At 55.0% G+C, this 21,344-nt stretch overlaps 1 protein-coding gene across 3 annotated transcripts in view; it reads left to right on the top strand.

Moving 5' to 3' along the window:
• The first annotated feature begins 9,078 nt into the window (after nt 1–9,078).
• The window catches only part of UBE2L3 (ubiquitin conjugating enzyme E2 L3), a 44,254-nt gene continuing 31,988 nt past the window's right edge, over nt 9,079–21,344 (top strand). Inside the window, exon 1 of one of the 3 annotated variants that reach the window (XM_036822969.1) lies at nt 9,079–9,231. In XM_036822969.1, coding sequence (XP_036678864.1) covers nt 9,205–9,231 — 27 coding nt within the window. In that variant the 5' untranslated portion in view covers nt 9,079–9,204. Of the gene's footprint in view, nt 9,232–17,402; nt 17,576–21,344 lie in introns of those variants that run through there. The other 2 variants (XM_036822972.1, XM_036822971.1) reach the window with 2 other exon arrangements.

Genomic DNA, 21,344 nt, shown 5'->3' with positions numbered 1-21,344 from the left:
CCTCTTCCAGGCACTGGACAACCCCTTTCAGGCCAAGGAACCCGTGGGAAGCCTGAGCTGCTTCTCTGGGCCTAGAGAAAGGGGGCTCAGTGTTTGGCTCAAGATCACCAATGGATTCAGGTGGTATGGTGGCTGGAAACTGCAACAGGATACGCCCAAACTTGGGGGTGTGCCCTGGGCTCACCCAGAGGAGGGGGCATCTGGCTCCTGCACCTCCACTGTGCCTACCCATCCAAGGACCCCTTCCGAGGACTTGCGTGCATTATCTGTTTAAACCTCCTATCCCCATTTTACAGAGAAGTCTCAAGCCCATGGCCTGGGCGTGGTGCCAGCCGAGACAGGGGACAAGTGCTCCTTCGAGGACCATAGCCCTGACCTGTGATTTCTTGGTTCATTTTCACAATCATCCCGCAAGGACGCTCGGAGAAATAAGGGCCTCCCCACAGTCACACGGCCCAGAAGTAGCTAAGTTGGAATTCAAACCTGCAAAATTCTGCCTCCAGATTCCATGGGCACTCTGATGCCATCTGGTCAATCTCAGGGTCGCAGGTGGGAGGACCCCTACCCAGTCTTTCTCTCAGTGGGGAGCCTTACATTTCACATCTGCAGAAGGATAAGAGGGTCAAGTGGAACCCGGAGGCAGGGACGGCCAGTTGGAGAGGCAGGGAGGGAGGTGAAGGATGGGGCCACCATGAGGGCCCAACCTGCCCTTTGGTCAGGCTCAGGAGTGCCGGGGGCTACCTGCTTTCCCAAAAAGTAAAGCCAAAGGCCTGTATGGGCCCTGCTGGGTCCCCACACCACCTCCCTGGATACAGCAAGGCCAGAGAACTTTCCATGGCTCTCCAAGGGGCAGTGTGTCAGATGGTTAGGGCTGGTGGGACTTTGGAAGCAAATAGTCCTTAAGCTTTTTGAGCTGCTCCCATGTTCTCTTCTGTAAAATGGGCTAATAATGCAGTTCCCTCCCTTGCTGTGTGACCTCCCAGAGTTTCCTGACCTCTCTGAGCATCCATTTCCTCTGTGAGGTTTCAAGGAGGTAAGAGTATACAGTGCCCAGAGCAAGGCTCTCTAGCAGCTCACTGATTTTAATTCTAGTCCCTCTTTCACAGCTAGGGAAACTGAGGTCTGCAAGGTAGGAATTTGGCTGAAGTCAGTCAGGGCCTCCATGGTGGAGGCAGCCCAGGTACTCTCTGAGTTCCCTGGGACTCACTCCATATACCTCAGGGCAGGTGGGAAGCCTCAGAGTCTGGGGCGTCCATCCAGGCTTTGCCACTTTTTGGCTGAGGGATCACTGATGACTTCACCTCTCAGCCTCTTCACAATGTGTATATTGGTAGCACCAGCCTCCCAGGGTTGGAGGCACACCAGGACTCTGTTGGCCGAGGGCTGGGTGTATAGTAGGAGCTGCACTGAGGTCTGCACAAGTTCCTATCTCCCCATCTAGGACTTGGCCTGGACCTTCACAAGCTTCTTCCAGGAGTCTGAAGAATTCCCCTGGCTCAAAGGCCTCTGGGCCTTTGCATGTGTTGTTTCCCCTGCTGGGATACCAACCTGGCCCGACACAAAAATAACATGTGCCATGCTCCATGCTAATGCTTGCCATTCGGTATTTATTTATTTATTTATTTGCCATACCACCACAAGGCTTGCAGGATCTTAGTTCCCCAATCAGGAATTGAACCTGCGCCCTCGGCAGTGAAAGCATGGCGTCCTAGCCACTGTACCGCCAGAGAATTCCCTGCCATACAGTATTCAAACCACCCATTTGACAGATGAGAAGTCCCAAGCCCCAGTGGGTTAAGAGTTCTGCTCAAGGTGATAGGCTGATTAGTGGGTCCCACACAACCCTGGTTTTGTCCACTCACTTATTACTAACCTTATCTTATCCTTTGGCCTCTGCTTAGCAGTTCCTCCCCCAGGAAGCCTTCCCTGACTCTCCAGGCTGGGCTTGGGCGACCCAGGACTCTGCAGCTCAGATCACACCACATGGTGCCTCTCCTTTTGGAGCAGGGACATGTCTAATACACGTGTGTCTCTGCCCAGAGCGGGCTCAGAGGAGGGGTAAGAAAGTCCCTCCCCAGAAAGGAGGTACCCAGGGCCAGGCAGGCAGGCAGGGCATGAAGAGCACATCCTCACCTGGCCACCTGGCCTGTCTGCCTCCCCCATTCAGGTACCACCTGGCAGCAAGGGTGAGGACCCCAGGCTCAAGGCTGCCCACTGGGGCCTTGGGCAGAGGCATCAGGCTGGGCCGGGAGTGAGGCTCAGGTCTCAGGAGAGGTGTTGGCAGGATCGTAAGCTGTGGAACATGCGCACGCCTGCACACGCGCGCGCACACACACACACACACACGCACACACACTCACACACACACACACACACAGGGCTTCCCTTAGCCTGGCCACCTGTGTGGTTGGGAGCCTGGGACCCCTACTTAAGTCCGGCTCTTCCCTGCCCTTCCTGCTGTGGTACCACATAGCTCCTGGGAAATGCGGATGGACATCTGGTACCCGGCCATTTGCATCCAGTCTTTAATGCTGTGATCCCATTAGCAACACCACTGCTTCTCAGGGTATGGTGCCAACCTGGCCCGGTGGCACCTGGGCCCTCTCACAGCTCAGGCTCTGCTGCTCTGAGGATGGCTGTCTAGCCACGAGCCACCCACAGGACCCTCAGAGTGAATTTCCCCCCCCTCCCAGCCTCTCTTCTGTGACTGACCTTCCTGGGTTGCTCCTGGTGCAAGACAGACAGACGGCCCTCTCACTTACACAGTACTTTCCCCAGGTAGGCAGGTAGAGGACATTGAACCCATCTCGCAGGTGGGAAAACCGAGGCTCAGAGAAGCACTTTCTGTGTTCATTCAGCACTTGGCTCTATGGGCTCCACCTTTTTTGTTGTACTCATGTTTTTCTTTGTTGTTGTTGTTTGTTTTGTTTTCTTTTTTGGGGCCACGCTGCAAGGCTTGTGGCATCTCAGTTTCCTGACCAGGGATTGAACCCAGGCCCTGGGCAGTGAAAGCATGGAGTCCTAACTACTAAGCCTCCAGGGAACTCCTAATACTCAAGTTTTTCAAACTAGGTTCCCTTGAACCCTGATGCGCCATGGGAGATGCCATTGGGCAGTGGCAAGTGGCAAGAACACAGGGAATTTTGGTTCCAGATGTTCTCTGTGAGAGGAGAGGTGGATGGGGGGAAGGGGGAAGGTGAAACATGGGGACAGTCCAGGTGGTCTTGGAGCCACGGGGAGCATGTCTCCACGGGACCCTCAGCACTGCTCTGTTTGACAGAGGCCGAGGCCCTGAGGCTCAGCGGGAGCAGGTGGCTTGCCAGGGCACGTGGGCAGCTGTGGCAAAGCTGGACAGTCGCCTCGGGGCACTGGGCAGGGCGCCACAGCCTGGACGTCCTGCTGCAGCCCCAAGCAGGGCCGCCAACAGTCAGGGCAGGAGGGCAGGCTTCAACCCAGGAGGCGGACCCCAGCCTGAGTCCCCGGGAGCCCCACAGCGCCATCCAAGGCCCATCGGAGGCATTCTGGAATGTGGTTGAGTGGATGAGCAAACTGTGCTGCCCCGGTGCCCGGCTCCTGCCATCCCACACTTGTCACATTGTGCACTGATTGTCCAGTGACCTGCCTGCCACCCCCATGGACTCTGAGCTCGGGGAACTTGACTGCTTTCTCTGGTCTCAGCTTTCTTCCCTAAAACATGAATGGGATAGATTATATGGGTAGTTTTCAAACTGGGCTCCTTTAGGTTCCGGGGCTCCTGGAAAATACTGTAGGGGTGGGAAGGATATGCCAGAGCTGAAGGGGAAACACTGCCCCTACAGGACACGGCCACTCATTCGTGTCATTTGTCAGGTTCTAAGGAGGACTTTGGTTGAATAGTGTTTTTTAATAGTGTTTAAAGAGGTATGCTGGGAATTCCCTGGCGGTCCAGTGGTTAGGACTCAGCGGTGCTGCCACTGCCGGGGGCACGCGTTCGAGCCCTGGTCGGGGAACTAAGATCCCACAAGCCTCATGGCGCAGCCAAAAAAAAAGAAAAAAAGGTGTGCTGCTGGCAACAAGTTTGAGAACCTCTGGGTTAGAGACCCTCCTGTCTATTATGGGCACAGACACCACTGCCCCAACACCCCATGATTCCACTGATCCTGAGAGGGGGCACATGCCCGTCACATCTGGCTTCGCCCCACATCACCAGCCCTGTGCTCCACGTGTGACCTCTGGGTCGTGTGGGGTCCTGGGATGCTGATTCGCATCCCTCCTCTGCCACCCACGCCCTGCGTTTTGCAGAGCTTGAGGCCTTGGTGAGGGCCCTGGGCTCCATCCTGAGAGCCCCCTGGAGGGTTTTAAGCCCCCAACCTCTGTGGCCACAGTAGCCCCAGCTTTCCAGCCCACTTCTCTTATGTGTGAGTCATCAATGTGTTTTCTGTCTGTCCTCTGATACCTCCTCAGCGTCTAGAACAGTGCCCAGTACATGGTCCACTCTCAGTGAATACGCGACTAAAGACGGAGGCAGGCTGACCAGATGTGGCCTCTGTCCTCGTGGAGTTTACAGTCCAAGGGCAGACACAGGCATTAAACACAAATATGGCAAAGGAAAGTAGTGAACTCGGAGTGTGGGCCAGTGCTGCGGGCTGAGGGTGGTGCTAACGGGGAGAAGACCCCAGCTGAGCTGAGGCAGGAGAGCAAGGGCTGCCCAGAGCTGAGACTGGATCTCGGGCGGAGAGACCTGTCAAGCCCCCGGCCCCTCTCAGTCTGTCATGGTCCTTGTGTGCCTGAGGAGGAACTGGGGCTCAGAGGGGAAGGGTCACTCAGCTGCAGCCCACCCAGGGCTTCCTGCTCCAGGTCGTGGGAGGCCTGGCATCCCCAGCACCAGCCCTTCCTGGATGGATATCTTCTCTGCCTCCACTCCTGGGCCCTGCTGCCTGTTCTGGCCAGTCCACGCCCTCCCGGGCGGGCAGCGACAGCATGTGCCAGCTTCCAGCTCTCCGGCTGGGGCTCCCTGGCCTGCTGGGCTGGCCTCTCACCTGGCAGCCTCAGCTTCACTCCCCACACGTGCGCCCCCGTGGATGGCCAGCCCACCCCCACCCCCACCTGCACATGACAGGCCTGACGCCTGAGGTCCCACCACAGGTGGGGAGGCTGGCACTGTCCTCTTCAGAGGAGGAAACTGCCTTGGTCCATGCGACCCAAGTCTGGGCTCTGAACTGGTGCCATCAGAGCCTGCCCATGGGCTCCAGCCACCCGGGTGCCATCGTAATCCCCAAGCTGCTGCCTCCCGAGGACCCCGAGGGGCTGCCAGCAGCATCTTGCCTTGCAGCTGCCCGCTGTTGCCAGGACAGACCCATCCTCTGTCTTCTGCATCTGCATTCCTCTCCACTCTGGGCCTATTCCGACCACCCTTCTCTCTCCATAGCCTGAAGCTCGAGGCCTTGTCCATCTCCCACTGACACTAGTGGCAAGACCTTTCGTCCAGTCATTTGGCCATTGCTCTAGGTCAGGGGACGGTCTTTGCTTCATCAAAGGAGCACCCAGTCTGGCTGAGCACCCAGTCTGGTCTGGGCTGAGGGTGGGGGGCAGGTGCCATGTTAATTTCTTCATTCACTAAACAGAAATCCTCCAATGGGGTTTGTGAAGGAAGGGAGGAAGGAAGGAGGGAGAGTAGGGGGGCATAGCAGGGAAGGAGGGAAAGAGGGAGCCCTTTGGGTTGGCTGAGTCTCCCAGCCCTTACTTTACCCCACACAGTCCAGGAGCAGACTTGGACTGGACCCTTAGATGGCCAGGGAGCTGAGAAAAGCTTGATTGACCCCTTGAGCCTCAGTTTCTTCCTCTCGATGGGGCTGACAGTTCTGACCTCAGAGGATGGTTGGGGGTGTCAAAGGAAGGCTTGTGTGTCGGCACCGGCAGGACCCAGCACACTGCAGGCCATCAAGTTCCCCAAGCAGGGTGGCAAGTCATGTGCTGAGGCCTGACTGGCAGTTGCAGAGGGACAAGGCGGTGTTGGGGGAGGAAAGGATACAGTCACCTTGGGCAGTGGGGGCAGTGTGGGCAGAGGCCAGGGCACAGGCTATGGGCAGGTAAGGATGCGGGACTCGAGGGTTTGGGCCGGCAGAGGGAGGTCAAGGCAGAGCCTCACCACATGGACCACATCCGGGTCTACTCCTGGAGCCCTCCTCCCAGCTGGGCGAGGCAGGGCAAGCTACTTCTCTCAGAGTCTCAGCTTCCTCCCCTGTGAGACAGAACATCTAAGCGCACAGCCCTGCGGTGCCAATGAGCTCAGTGGAGGGTGTAAATGTCCAGCCCAAGGTCCGGCATCCCTTCGGCCCTGTGGAGTGTGAATACCATTGCCAAGTCCCTGCCTTGCCAGAGGCACTTCCTTCTTGATGCAATGCCTCCTCCTGTTCCCGGCCCCTCCCGTGTACTCTGAAGGGCCCCTGTCTGAGCCTGCGTGCCTCAAGAAACCCTCACACCTCTGTCATTTTCCTTGGTGCCTCCCCAGGGTGTGACAAGCCCCTTGAGGGCAGGGACCTGTATCTCCTCCCTGAACCTAGAGGTGAGCACCCAGGACCTGTGCTGATTGGAGAAAGGAGCAGCATGTGGTGAGTTTGAGCAGAAGGGCCTGGAACCCAGAAGGAGGAGGGAGAGGAGGAAGAGGTCACTCTTTTTTTTTTTTTAATTAATTAATTAATTAATTATATTTTTGGCTGCATTGGATCTTCATTGCTACGCGCGGGCTTTCTCTAGTTGTGGTGAGGAGGGGCTACTCTTCGTTACGGTGCACGGGCTTCTCATTGTGGTGGCTTCTCCTGTTGAGGAGCACAGGCTTCAGGAGCCCGGGCTTCAGTAGTTGTGGCACATGTGCTTAGTTGCTCTGCAGCATGTGGGATCTTCCTGGATCAGGGCTCGAACCCGTGTCCCCTGCACTGACAGGCGGATTCTTAACCACTGCGCCACCAGGGAAGTCCTGAAGAGGTCACTCTTATTTATTTATTTATTTATTTATTTATTTATTATTGGCTGCGTTGGGTCTTCGTTTCTGTGCGTGGGCTTTCTCTATTTGCGGCGAGCGGGGGCCACTCTTCATCGCGGTGCACGGGCCTCTCACTGTTGCAGCCTCTCTTGTTGCGGAGCACAGGCTCCAAACGCGCAGGCTCAGTACCTGTGGCTCACGGGCCTAGTCGCTCCGCGGCATGTGGGATCCTCCCAGACCAGGGCTCGAACCCGTGTCCCCTGCATTGGCAGGCAGACTCCCAACCACTGCGCCACCAGGGAAGCCCCACCGAAGAGGTCACTCTTGATTGGAGGCTCGGGAAGGTAGCACAGAAAGGTCAGGTCTGGATGAACAGGATGGCTGAGTGGAGGGGAGCTGGTGTGACCAGAAGCCAGGACTGCTGTGCGGAACAATGAAGGTTTAAGACCCAGAGAAGGGTCCCAAAGTCCAGGCAGCTTTCCCACCGGGACTGTGTGCTTGTTTATGGCCTTCTGCTGCCCAGGGCCTGTGCCCACTTGCAAAGTGGGTGCCAGGGAGCCATCTTGCCATGGGGGTGAGGATACAGGAGATGCTGCAGCAAAGGTTAGTTCTTGGCACTAGGCCTCTTCCAATCCCACCCCTCTATTCCTGGTTTAGCACGTCAAGGTGAAGAGTATGCACTGCACTTCCTCAGCTGGCTTGGGATTTCTTCAGGGCAGGGTCCCCTTCCCTCTGAGGAAGCAGTTCCCAATAGAACTGTGTTCTTTCATTGACCTGGGCCCACTAAGCACCAGGCCCAGTGCACAGGAGGACCATAGAGTCATTTCCCAGGCCAGGCTCCCAGGTCCCCTGCGGCTCTAGGGAGTAACTGATGGAGTCCCTCATACATTTGCCAAATGTGTCTTGTTGTTATTGTTTTTATTTATTTGGTTGCGCCAGGTCTTAGTTGCAGCATGTGGGCTCCTTAGTTGTGGCATGCGAACCCTTAGTTGTGGCATGCATGTGGGATCTAGTTCCCTCACCATGGATTGAACCCGGGTCCCCTGCATTGGGAGCGTGGAGTCCTAACCACTGTGCCACCAAGGAAGTCCCTTGTTTTTTGTTTTGTTTTTTGTTTTTGGCCACGCTGTGCAGCATGCAGGATCTTAGTTCCCCAACCAGGGATCGAACCTGCGCCCCCTGCAGTGGAAACGGGGAGTCTTAACCACTGGACCGCCAGGGAAGTCCCACATTTGCCAAATGTTTAGGAGCACCCACTGTGTGACAGCCCTGGGGGGAGATAAAGGACAGGCAGGGTCCTCATTGCATGAGGCTTATCATCTAGTTTCTCCCCCACTCTCTCCCCGTGTTAAGCCTGGGCTCTCAGGTCTCTGTGTGGGAGGCCGGCTCTATTCCAGGCTATCCATCTCCAGTGCTCTTTTCCTCTGTCTTCTAGTGGGAAACCAACTGCTCTTAGAATGGAGAAAAACTCCTTCACAAGGCCTGAATGATCTGAAGCTGCACCCTCCACTTTGCCTGCACTGCCACCGAGGTCCAAACCACCATCACCTCTTTGCCTGGATGGCCACAAACAGGTTGTACATGGCCCTGCTCCCCTTCTTACCCCCTACCTACCTCATCCTCCATTCTCCAACCAGTCTTCTCCTTACACGCATGCATCTGACCATGGGCTTGCCCTTCCGTCCTCAGAGCTGCTCCTCCCCACCCTTCAGGTCCCGGTGGTGGCTGTGGAGCCAGCAGCCCCGTCTGGAACAGAATCAGGCTCTGCTCCTTGTGGGTTGCATGACCTTGGGCAAACCCTTGGCCTCCACTATGCTTCTGTTTCCTGCGAAATGGGGCTGTTTGTGGTGAGTGTTAGCTATAATTACACTATTTCCTCAGTGAGGCTCCCTGACCCCCGCCCCCGCCCATGAGAAAAGCAGGTTCCCACAGTCACTTTCCCATCACCTCGGCGCTGATTGGTGCTTGAAATAATCCTGCCCCTTCACCCATCTCCCGCGGCCAGTATCACTGTGCACCTACTATGTGCCAGGCCCTGTTTCCCAGTGCCACCGCACTGGGCGCCCCGCAAAGGCAGGGTCCCCGCCGGTCCCTGCGCCCCGGCGCCGTGCCCACACCGCGCCCGCACACAGTAGGCGCCTCGCCCGCCCGCGCCGCCGCCCCTCCCCCGCTCCAGGAAGTGCGGGGGCTCCGGCGCCGGCCGCCGCGATGCATTCTGGGCCAGCAGCAGCACCAGAGCCAAGATGGCGGCCAGCAGGAGGCTGATGAAGGTAAAGACCATTCTCCGGCGCCGGCGGGCGGCCGGGGAGCGGCGGCGGCCGGGGCCGCGCGGCCGCCCGGACCCCTCGGGGCGCCGCCGCCCCCTGCCCCGCGTGGTGCCGCCGCCCAGGGCCGTGCGATGAGGGGACTAAGGTGGCCGCTAGGCCGCAGCCCAGGAGGGAGCGCCAGGCCGCGCCGCCCCGGCCCTTCGTCGTCCGTCCGGCTGCCCCGCCCGGTCCGCGGGCTCCCTCCGCGCGGCGGCGGAGGCAGCGGGGGGCCCATCGGGCGCCCGCGGGAGGCCCGAGCGCAGAGCCCGCGCCGCGGAGCTGCCCCGCCCTGGGCCATAGCACACCGGGCTGGAAGCCGCCGGGCCGGGCGGGCGGGGGGCTCGGGGCGGGGGCCGGCGGGCGAAAGTTAGGCCGGGCTGCCGCGGGCGATCGGGGTGCGCGGGGGCCGGCAGACTGTCGCTGCGACTGCCGGCACACTGTCGCTGCGACTGCAGAGTCACACAGCGGCAAGTTCGGCCCCGGGCTGCAGGGGAGCGGGAGGGCGGGGGGCGGCCGGCCGCGGCGCGGGCCTCCTGCCCGGTCCTCGTCATCCGCGCTCCGGGCCCTGCTGGAGCAAAGTGCCATTTTGGGGGTGGGGGTGGGAGTCAAAACCGACCAAAGTTTATAAAAATAACTTGGTACTTTGTATTTTGAACGCGGCGGGGTGCATTCTTGCTCGCTGGCTCCCCGGGTGAGGAGCACAGATGCCACCCGGGCCCAGTCCTTTCTCGAGTGTGTTTGCCGGCGTCCCCCGGAGCCGATCTCGCCTAGGTTTGCGAGTCGGCCACCCTGCCGGTGGTGCTGCCGGGCTGCACCGGGCCGAAAATCAAAAGGGCCCAGGAGCTGGCTTCCTGGGGGGAGATAAAGGGCTGGGGTTCCTCCTGGGCAGAGCAGTGCTCCGGAGAGCCAGACGTTGAGTTTGGAGTCCCAGCCTCCGGGCCCTCCCTCCCTGGGAACGTTTCCTTTCTTTTGTTCCCTAAGGACTAGACACGACTTTGAACTTCATAAGACGATTGGAAGTGGGCACAAAAGAAGAGTCAGCAGAGTCCAGACTTCTCTCTTCTCTGTCAGTGACACCACCGTCCACACAGTCGTCCGGAGGGGAAGACTGTTATTCATTTATTTCCCTACTCTACTTCCCAGAGGCAGTCATCCTTGATGCCTTTCGGATTTTACTTTAAAGGTTTCTTGAGTTTCTGATTTCTTCTCTAACCTTACCGAGATTACTTGAATCCATACCCTCACCTCTCAGGTGCCTTTCTGAGTTCTCTCCTTCTCTGACTCGCCTTCTTGGCCACCACAGTTCTTTTTCTAAAGCAGATATTTAATCCTTTCATGCGCCTGTCCTAACCTCCGTGATTTTATTGTCCTCGGAAGTTAATCCTAACTTCCTGGCAGCAACACCCTTAGGCTGCTGGAAAGTAATCTGTTCAGCCACACCTCCTGCTCCTTGGTTCGCTCTCACTCTTGCACCTAATCACCGTAACTGCCATTTTCCTTAGCCTTGACTTTGTGCAGCTCCGTACTTCATGTTCATGATGGTGTGTAATCCTCCCTGTGAAGTAGACCCTATTATTCCCATTTTGTAGGTGAGAAAATGGAATGCAGGGAGAATCGCTGGCTTGCCCCAGTTTTCTAGCTAGGGAGAAAGTGAGCTGTGATGTGACTAGTTCTGTCTGACCCGAGAGCCCCTGGCCCTTAGGTGGCCTTTGCACACGCTGTTTGCTCTCCCTGAGAAAAGCTGCCTTCCCCTCCTTTCATCCCCTTCCAGGGAAGTCCTGGGTTCAACTCCGAGGCCAGCTACTCTGAGGCCTCGCCTCCCCCATCAGAATGAGTTGTTTCCGCCTTTGTGTGACCACAGCACTTTCTTTATGTTTCTTTTTGAGCACTTGTCACAATCGGATTTGTGTTAGACTTGCCTTTCCTACCAGGGTCTGAGTTCCTCAAGGGCAGGGATCTTGACCTAATTCATCCTGGTGTCCCTTAGTCTAGGCCAGTTGACCCAGTTTGGGGCTCCCAGGCTCCCAGGGGTCTGAGAGGGGAGTTACTATGGTTTTTCAATTATTTTTGTGTTTCAAAAAAATTAGAGCTTAGGAAAAAATATGTAACATTAACTGAGTACTTGTTAAGTGCTAGATCGTTTACGTAAGTTTTTTTTATGTTTTCAAAATTCTTAAAGGTAGTGTGTTGTCATCTTTATTTTACCAACCAGAAGGTTGTGAGGCTTAGCGGACCATCCTGGGGAGAGATGAGATGCTACATCTCCCTGGCTCCATATCCCAAGTTCCACGCCCCTTGTCACATGGCCTCCTTTCTTATTCCAAGGATGCACGGAGGAGGAGTATGTTGATTCCTGACTCTTGGCTGGAGATTCTTTCAGTTTAGTAGGGGATGCTTGATACAAGATGGTAATCATTGGCTCTGAGAGTCAGTGTTTAGGCCTGGTTAATTTAAAAAAAAATTTATTGAATCAGGTTGATCAGTACATGGGCTGGATAATAAAAGGAATTTTCAGTGGTGAAAAGTAAACATGTTGAATAATCAAATGGATTGCATCTTAAAGAACTGGAAATTTCCTCAAAAACCATTTTCTGAGACACTTGGAGTCAAAGATTTCTTTGTAACAATGGACTATCTGCAGATAGTGTAAAATACATTATTAAAAGTAGAGTGATTTGCATATATCAGGCTGAGAAGTTATTTTAGGCAAAGTGAATATGATAAAGTCTTTAATTTAAAAAGCAATTGCCAAAAGGATTAGCCTTTTTCAGAACACTTTTTAGGAATTACAATGTTAATAAAACATTAAATACATTTTAATTTGCAAGCAGCTAATTCAGCATTGATGGCAACCACCAGATTGTAACCATTGCTTCAGTCAGGAGGGGAAATAGCTACAAAAGTGAAACCTGTAGGTGTGGCTGAGGGAAATTGATTGCAGTCTGTTCATTTCTTTTTAGCCTCTCAATTGCACACATCTCCTGGAAGGGCTCTCCAGCTGGGTATCTTCCCAGAAGGGCTTTTCTCCGTGGGGAAATTTGTAGATTTAAAAGAGGAGTGACATTGTATTAGTTATGGCATAACTCTTGAGATAAGGAATTGAGATTTGTAGCAACCTGTTAATGCTATTTAAATACTGCTCACTCAGAGCTCCATATTGGTGTACTTTCAGCCCATAATCACATGTGAATGAGTAGGAGGAGTTGCTAAATAACAGTTCATTCCTTGGAATTCATTGTACTAAGCAGTGAACTAGTTTGCTCTTGAGTGCAGGTGTAGTACTCCCTGAGGTTGGGTAATGAACACAAGGAACGGTGAGTGTGTCTGGTGGGTGTGTTGTGTGTGAGGGGAGTTTTACAGATGGTGTCAGTGTTCTGAATCCACTGGGTTTTTGGGACTTGAGGAAAGCACAGCATTTTTTACCCTAAATTCATGCATGGCAGTGAGTTGGGACTATTTTAGCCTCCCTTAATGATATTCTTTGTAAATGTTTCTCTCTTAAGAGATAATTGGGACAGGCCCTGGGAAAGAGAGTATGCTCATTATTGCAATATTGGAACCTTTTCTTGAGGTGTACACCAGAACAAAAACACTTGTCTCAGGGTACTTAGACCTATTCTGATTTTGCTACAACTCTAAGTTAAGAGGCTGTTGATTTAGTGTTTTATTACATCAGGTCACTTGAAAGTATTCTCACTCTTGGAAAGTATCACTAAATGTTCAAGAGATAACTTCTCTTTTCTTTGATGCAATTAAATGGGAATTAAAGCTTAGTTAGAACCACAAAGCCATCCCTCCTGGGCCTGGACTCTGGTCGTCCCCCACACCCCACCCCCCCACCCCCCCCCCCCCCCCCCCCCGCCCCTCCTCAGGAGTTTTCCTTTGAATGGCGCAGGACCTGCAGGCCTCCGGGTCTGAGCCCCGCCTGTGCCCCCACGTCTGTCTTGCCTCCCTTAGTTAATGGGCCACTTGTCTATTCCATCACCAAGGAAGAACCTGGGGGAACCTGCCTCGCCCCTTCCTTCCACATTGAGCCACTTGCCAGATTCTGCTGAACTAGGCCTTTATCTCCCTTCTCCGCCTGTCTTTTCTGCGTCTCCGCTGCCATGCCCTTCATGCAGGCCGTCCCTGTTGTGGTGGACACCTGCCTGGGATCGCTCAGTGGGTTCTTTGTGCTTGTCCCCAGTCAGCTCCTCACTCCCATGTCATCCCTAAGCGGCAGTGCATTGCAGAGAAGTGCTCACGCCCAGGCCTTGCCCCCAGAAACCAGATCCAGGTTCGGTAGGGCAGGACCCGCACTCCTCAGCGTGTCCTGTCCGGGGTTGGGCTCGTCAGTCTCATCTCCCCCGCTTGCCCTGGGATCCCCTGGGCCCGCGAGCTCTGCACTCCCCGGTCTCTGGTGGCAACCCGACTCGTCTCTGCACCAGGGCGACTCCTTGACTCAGCTCCATGGGGGGTCTCCTCTGGGCTGTGCCCTCAAGGAGCTGAAGGAGGGAGAAGAATGGCCCAGCCTAGAACAAAGGTGTGTGCTGGACGCCTGCCAGCTGAGGAGTGAGGAGGGGCGGGTAAGCCCCTTTGGCGGGAGGAGGCCGAACTTGGTCTGGCCCTTCACTCTGAGCAGGGCTTTAGTAGCTGACCGGGCAGCTGGTGAGGGTGAGGAGCTTTCATCCTTCAGAACAGATGTAGTAACCCCTGGCCATGTGCTTCTGACCTTGCTCGGTCCCCTCCTTGAATTTTAGGGAGGCCACCCCTGTGGCGCTTTCCAGAAGCACTGGGAACTGACCTGGTTTTACCCTCCTCAGCGTGCCCAGCGTGCCTGGCCCTCCAGGACAAGCCCGCCCTCCCTCCCTCGGCTCGGCCGCTGGCAGAGCTGCCTCTCCACGAGGGGCCTCACGAGGCCAGCGCGGGTGGGTTTCAGGACAGGTGGCAGAGAGACGCTGTGCCTTTCAGTTGAGGATCCAATGGAGCCCCAGGTGTGGCGTCCAGAAGCGGCCACTCGCTGGTGAGGGCTCTGCTGGCATGTGTCTCCTGTCCGGACTCATCCTGTGTGTTCTCGAGGGCTTGGGTGAGTCTCACCCTCGCCCGGGAGAAAGGGGGAGGGAAGGGTCTTCCATTCAGGGCAGAGCTATTGAGAGTGGAATACTGCAGAGCGATTAAGAGCTCAGGTGCTGGAGCGTGTGTCCTGACCCGCCGCGTCTTGGTTGAGTGAACCCAGGCAAGTTGCTTAACCTCTCTGTGCATTAGTCATGTCATCTGTGTGAAGACTGAGTTACTACATATCAAGCACTCAGAAGAGCTCCTGGCATGTACTAAGTGTGGGTGTCAGCACGGGAGCCAGGAGAGTGGCCTGGTGGGAGGGAGGGAGGGAGGGATTGGAGGAGATGGTGCTGCCCTCGGGGGTCGTGGGTTGGGGCAGGGAGGACAGGAAGCCCCCCTCTCCACACGCCCTCCCGCATCTTGAAGTCACCTGTTCCTTAGGGTTAGTGAGAGGTTTCCTGAGACAGCTGTGCGAACGTGTCTTTGTTTAAAGATGTTTACTTTTTCCAGCAAAATGACACAGCTCTTGAATTCAAAATCAGTGTCTCAGAATCTCACCCGTGTGTTTTCCTGTGCTGAGTGTGTGGGCCAATGAGGCTGCTGAGCTGGGCTGACGGTCCCGTCAAGGACGCTGTGCCTTTGGTCTCCTGCTCCAGCTCCTCCAGGCCCTGGCCGCAGTCTCTAGCGTCCAGAGCTGCAGGGCCCTGGCAGGCGGGAGGCTGAGGCCCGGCCACCACCCACCGGCCACCACCCACGGGTGGGGCCAGCCAGGTGCTCCCTGCTCTCAGGGTTTCTCTCCTGCTTTTCACACGGCTGCCTTGGGCTTGTAAGAAGGGACGGGATGGAGAGTAGAGTTCGTCTCAGGTTAGGTGGTGGTGGGGTTTGTGCTGTTTTGAACAGTTCCAGGCCTGTATCAGTTGGAGTTTTCCGTACTCCTTATCTTGCCAGATTTTGTTTCTGCTTCTCACTAGCGAGTTCAGCAAAGGGGTGAAGTGTGCCGGACAGCCCCTGGCCCAGTGGACACATGTGCAGCCAAAGCAGGGACTGGCATCAGGTCCAGTGCTTCTGCTGGTGCTCCCTGTCTGAGCGGGCTGGGCAGTGGCTGTAGCTCCGAAGTCAGATGGCCCCTGAGCCCTTCCTGAGATGGTCTGTAAATGTGTGCGCCCCCACCCCCCGCCCACCCCACGTGCCAATCTTTGGGAAACTCAGCACAGGAAAGCCACTCTACAGGTGGATCCGCTGTGTGGTCCACCTGACTGTCCCCGTCCCCATCCCGGGGTACTGAACTCCAGAGTGTGTGATGCAGGTCAGAGTGCCAGGCCCACCCCCGTTCAGTTGGAGGCACACGCGCATCCCGGAGTGAGGCCACCGTGCAGAGTGGGCCAGAGCGTGTGGGCAGCGCTGAGTGTCCCCTGCAGCCATGTCCTGTTAGCATGACTGTGCGTGGGCGGCCTGCTCCCTGGAGCAGCGTGCTGTGGCTGAGTTCTCCAAGACCTGGTTCAGATCCTCATCTCTGCCGCGGGCTCATCTGTGTCCTCGCCCTGAGCCTCAGTGTCCTGATTACTCCAAAGGGACAGTGACACTCCCTCATAGAGTGAGGACCATCGCTGAGTGTGTCCATCGTGGCAGTAACTGAGTGTGACATAGCTGGCACGCCAGCCACTGGCTCGCTGTGGAGACGTGGTGGTGGGGGCCCCTTGACTGAGCAGTCACTGAAATAAGAGACTCATGTCCTGGAGCTTTGAAGACTTATGTTTAGATTTACAGTGTACTGAATTACATTAAGGTCATAATTGAGCGTCATTGCCACTGGTTCCTTTGTGCAAGCTTGGAAAGTGCATTTCTGTCAAAATTAGTCACTTTGATACAGTCCCACAAGCAGGAAGTAGCTCTTTCAAATTATTAACGTCCCACCAGTTGCGTGGCTGGTATTTGACAGGGATCTCGTACTTTCCCTTGAACGTTGGGCTCTACCTGCTGGGTTTCATTTTGCCTGGATGGGAGAGCCTAGAAGTGTTCCTGGCACAGAAGAAACAGTCGCGGGGTGACTCGCCGTAAATGGAGGGCTCAGGTGAAGGCTGCGTGTGTTTGTCCTTTTGTCATCAAGAGTCTGGGAAAGTGCAGTTCCAGGGCCGCCAGCCCCCAGGATCCTGACCAGGGAATGGGAGCCCCCGCCCCCCTTGCCCACCGTTCTGTGGCTGGACACGGAACAATGGCTCTGGCTCGGGCTCTAGTCCTGGCCCTAGCCTGTCCAAGGTCTGTCTGTGACTGGGCCCTTCTCAGCCTCTCTCCAGCCTTCCCTCCTGTCACGTAAAGCTGACGGGGTCGGCCTGGCCCCCCTCAGGGGCATCGTGAGGCTCTGGTCTCTGCTTCTCACTCGGGGTCTGGCTCCTGCTGTTCACGTGGCTACGTGGGGTGTGCGCCTCTTGCACAAAGGCCCGCATCTTCCCTAGCATGCCTCCTCCTGTTCTGTTTTGTTGGGATTTTGAAGGTGACAATGCCCTGTGGAGGGGAGTGTGATGCGCCATTGGCAGGCCCCTGTCTTATGCTTCTTTGTCTTTTTAATTGGATCAAGTCATTTCTGAAAGCTTTGTGCTAACAACTGTAAACATCTTTATTTCTAATTTAAGGCCCCGTGAGCTCTGGTCATAGGCTGTCAACACCAATGTCATATCATGTGTATGTCCTGTTATATAGAACAGATGGAGTATGTACGTTGGTGCCCTGACACTCTTAGATTTTAAGAAGTGTGGTGACACAGTTGTGGAGGGGAATGAACCGAACCCTAATTGAGTACCTCCTGCCAGCTTCAGCACCATCCAGTATTTCTTGTAATTCTCAGCAGGGCCCTGTGGAGTAAGCTTCCTACCGTAAGACTAGACTCCTAGACTCGAGCTTCAGGTGGTATGAAGGGTGGGGCTGGGTTGAGCCTGGGCCTGTCTGACTCCAGAGTCCTCTGCTCTTCCTGGTCCACTGATGATTTGTTGAAGCAACCACCTACCAAATCAAAATATTGTTTCTGTGTATTATATATAAAATAAATGTTGAAGAGAATGGTTGGGGATTGAAATATTCTGCTTTTATCGCCCATAGGAAGGTTCAGCAGAGAAGGTTCAACAGTAGAATAAGCAATATAAGTCACAGACAGCATGCACCTTCTAAGAAAAGTTCAGACCGGTTTCCGGGTTTCTGTCGGCGCAGACTTGTTGCTGTCAGAGGGACTCCTCGCCTTGCTTCTGTGTGCCTGGCCCGGTGGGAGGCCTTTGCTCTGGTAGGAGCTTGTTTGCAGATGTGGAAGTGACACTGAGTTAGTCAGGGACTTGGTCTCTTCTTTGCTGGAAGGCTGGGTTGTTCTCAAGGAGGGGTGCCCCTCACTGTGGCCTGGGACCCCTGGCCCAGGTGCCTGGTGCTCTCTGGAGGTTCTCAGTCTGTGGGTCCACGGGAGTCAGGCTCCCCTCACTCCCCCCTGCGCCTGGGACCCACACCCTGGCCGAGTCGCCAGAATTAGTAGCCTTTCCAGCCAAGCTCTGTTCCTGTTGCTTCCCTAACCACCCAGGGGTTCCTTCCTTCTACTGCTCTGCTTGCATCTCCCACGGGGACACCTATTCTCCTCTCTGCCCCAGGGTCCATCCTCCCCCTCCCTCAGGGCTGGTGTCAGCCTCTCCCGTGAAGCTGTTGGCCTCCCCCACACCCCCGCAGGTCCCCAGAGCAGCTCCGCTCTCTTAACCCAGCTTCAACAGCCAGGAAGACCTTCAGCTCTACTTTCTGTAGTTCTTTAGGGGCTCATTGTGCCTTTTTCCATTTAGCAAATAGGAAATTACACCATGATGTTAAGTATGCCTTTTTTTAAAACTGTACCAGCGTTCCCTACCTTGACACTTGCCGTCCATAGCATTGATTTGACATCTGAAGCAGCCGTGACTCAGACAGCTGATTTTTCCTCTGTATGTCTGTCTGGATTTCATTTTTCATTTTTCTTTTTTGTTGTTGAAGTATGGTTGATTTACCGTTTTGTGTTTCAGGTGTACGGCACAGTGATGCAGTTATACATACACATATATATATGTTCTTTTCCAGATTCTTTTCTCTTATAGGTTTTTATAAAATACTGAGTATAGTTCCCTGTGTTATACAATAGGTCTTTGTTTGTTATCTGTTTTACACATAGTATGTCTGGATTTCTTAAAGAGGACCATGGCCTCACACTGATTAGGAACCACTGGCCCCTGAGGGCTTCTCAGTGTGTGAGGATTACCCAGGGAGATTGTAAACAGTCGAATATCAAAGAAGGAAAGAAACAGAGACTTTAATTCTTCCCCAGCTCAGATGTGTACACTGCATTGTGAGACGAGGGTGTGCTGTGTATAATGTGTCCTGCTCCCCGTCTCTGCTCAGGGACCAGCGAGTCTCCTGCTGGGGCCGGGCCGTGTCCCCTGCTGGTGCCCGCGGGGCTGTCGGGCAGTGGTCGCTTGTGCCCGATGCCACGCTTTGGCCTGGAGTTTCGGCGACGTGCTGAGGTCCCCCTCTGGGCTTTGAGGAGTGCAGCCCTCTCTCTCCCTCGCCACTCACCCTGCCCAGGAAGCCCGCTCCCCACCAGGAGGGGGACATGTGAGTGTCTGGTTCTCCTTCCCCGGTGTCTCTCTCGGCCTGTCAGCATCATCCCATCCACCTGAAGCAGCTGACCCGACTGCTCTCGCAGAACTGTCACAGAGCTTTGTGGGGCATGTTTTGTCAGTCCCTGTGGTTCTTGGCTTTGGTCTTCCCAACTCTGTTCTGGAGCTGGGCCCCTCTTTCTCCCACCATCCGTCAGACGTTCCAACTCTGAATCGATGTGGCCTCCTTGCCGTTCCTTCCCCCGTTCTTCATCTTCAGTTACAGGCTGCAGTCACACTGGAGGGTTTGTCAGGCCTTCAGATGAACCCGTCTATTTTCTTTTTTCTATAAATTTATTTAATTTATTTATTTTTGGCTGCATTGGGTCTTTGTTGCTGCACGTGGGCTTTCTCTTGGTTGTGGTCCGCGGGCTTCTCATTGTGGTGGCTTCTCTTGTCGCAGAGCACAGGCTCTAGGCGCGTGGGCTTCAGTAGTTGTGGCTCGTGGGCTCTAGAGCGCAGACTCAGTAGTTGTGGCGCACAGGCTTAGTTGCTCCGCGGCATGTGGGATCTTCCCAGATCAGGGTTCGAACCCGTGCCCCCTGCATTGGCAGGCGGATTCTTAACCGCTGTGCCACCAGGGAAACCCCCATCTCTTCTCTGAATGACTTGAGTCGGTCTTCAGCTTGTTCTCGGTGGAGGCGTGATTGGCATTTCGGGCTGAACGGTTCATGTCTGCGGGACTGTCTTGTGCAACTCAGGACTTTCAGCGTCCCGGCCCCCAAGAGTGTCAGTGGTTCTCAGCAGCTGGGCGGAGCAGTGTCACAGGCCTGGCATCTAGTGGGCAGGGCTTAGCGCCGCCCTGTTGAGAAACTCCCAGGGGGTGCCTGGCATTCCCTGGAGATGACAGGACCGGATGGCCGGCTTGTTTGTCTTGGTTTCTCTTACTTCTGCCTTATACCCACTTCTTGTTGGTTAGAACTGTGCAAAGGCGCCTGCCTCGTCATCTTTGCTGAGCGTCACTTGACAGCGAGGTGACTTGAGCTTACCCGGTAACCGTGCTCTGGGTTTCCCAAGCCTCCTAGCTCTGCTGTCACAGTATCACCGTCTTCTCCTGCGGGTGGGGTGGGCAGGGTGGGGGGCAGGGGTGCTGTCCTCCTCACACCGAGCGGCTCCCGTCTTTCTTCCTGTGTCTCTTGATATCAGAGCATAATAGTTGCCCGCCCTGCACCCCTGCCAACACGCCCACTCCTCCTCCCTGTTTCTTGAGCAAGGTTGTTTCTCACTGCCGTGTTACGGTGGACAGTCCTACCTGCCACATTTTTGTAATTTCCTTTGAAATGTACTTTCTTGTGTTTATTACCCGTACCTCGTGTTGTTAGTGTGTGGATTTCTGAAGCTGTAAAGTATATTTATAGATTATTTTAAAATTTATTTTGTCCTATGAATATTGAATCTATTCTCTGTTGTTTCTTCTTTTTTTTTTTTTTTTTTTTTTTTTTTTAATTTTTTGGCCTTGCTGCACAGCATGCGGGATGCAGGATCTTCCCGACCAGGGATTGAACCCGTGCCCCCTGCAGTGGTAGCATGGAGTCTTAACCACTGGACCACCAGGGAAGTCCCTGTTTCTTCTTTTTTGACTGTCTAATTTCACAATTCTATTTGGAATTTTTTCCTGTCTGTATTTGGTTTAAACATTTTTTAGCTTGGTAGGACTCAGCGCTACGGGACGTGGTCTCTTCTGTTTTCTAGACAAGAATCTTACTCTAGTGCTTTGAGCCAAGGCCCGGAAGGTCACAGCACATAGAGAGCCCTGTTTACCCCAGAGCCTCGCCCCTCTCCAATCCCCTGCTTCCCATCTGATCACTCACCTGATCACTAAGCAGGTACTGTATTTGCGTGTGACCATGGGCTCCTGGGCTTCCTGACCCCTGCTGTGCGCCTCCTCTTTTGGAGCTTACGTTTTGTTTGGGGAGTGGACCAGAGTGGGAGTGTGGGTGTGAGATTTGTTTCTTCCCCTTCCTGAATCTGCCCAGGCTTCATAATCCCCAGGGGAGCCTTTCTGATGAGCCCTGGGCATTATTAGTAGGAGGACTAGCTGACAGCTGGCAGGTCAGGTGGTCTCTCAGGTTCCATGCCTCCCGTCCTGCGGGCTCAGGAAGAGGGGCCAGGCCACCCCTTCCCCCACTGCTGGGGCCATGGCCACTAGCATCTTCCTCATGGAAGCTGAGCATTGTTTAGAAATGGAACTCATCCTCTCACTGTGCAGCTTGCTAAAAATCCCCATTTCTCTCCACCCTACACCTGCTAGACCAGAGTTTCTGGGCCTGGGGCCCAGGCCGACGATTGTGGTGGGCAGCTAGGGCTGGCAAGCAGCAGTCTTCCCTGTGGGAAGAGACTCAGCCTGGCCCCTGCCACCAAGCAGCAGCGTGTCCCACCTGTCTCCTC

Source organism: Balaenoptera musculus, chromosome 14 (assembly GCF_009873245.2).
Source record: "Balaenoptera musculus isolate JJ_BM4_2016_0621 chromosome 14, mBalMus1.pri.v3, whole genome shotgun sequence".
Taxonomy (NCBI): domain Eukaryota; kingdom Metazoa; phylum Chordata; class Mammalia; order Artiodactyla; family Balaenopteridae; genus Balaenoptera; species Balaenoptera musculus.
Note: the sequence above shows the minus strand (reverse complement) of the source record. Positions and strands in the feature narration are given on the sequence as shown.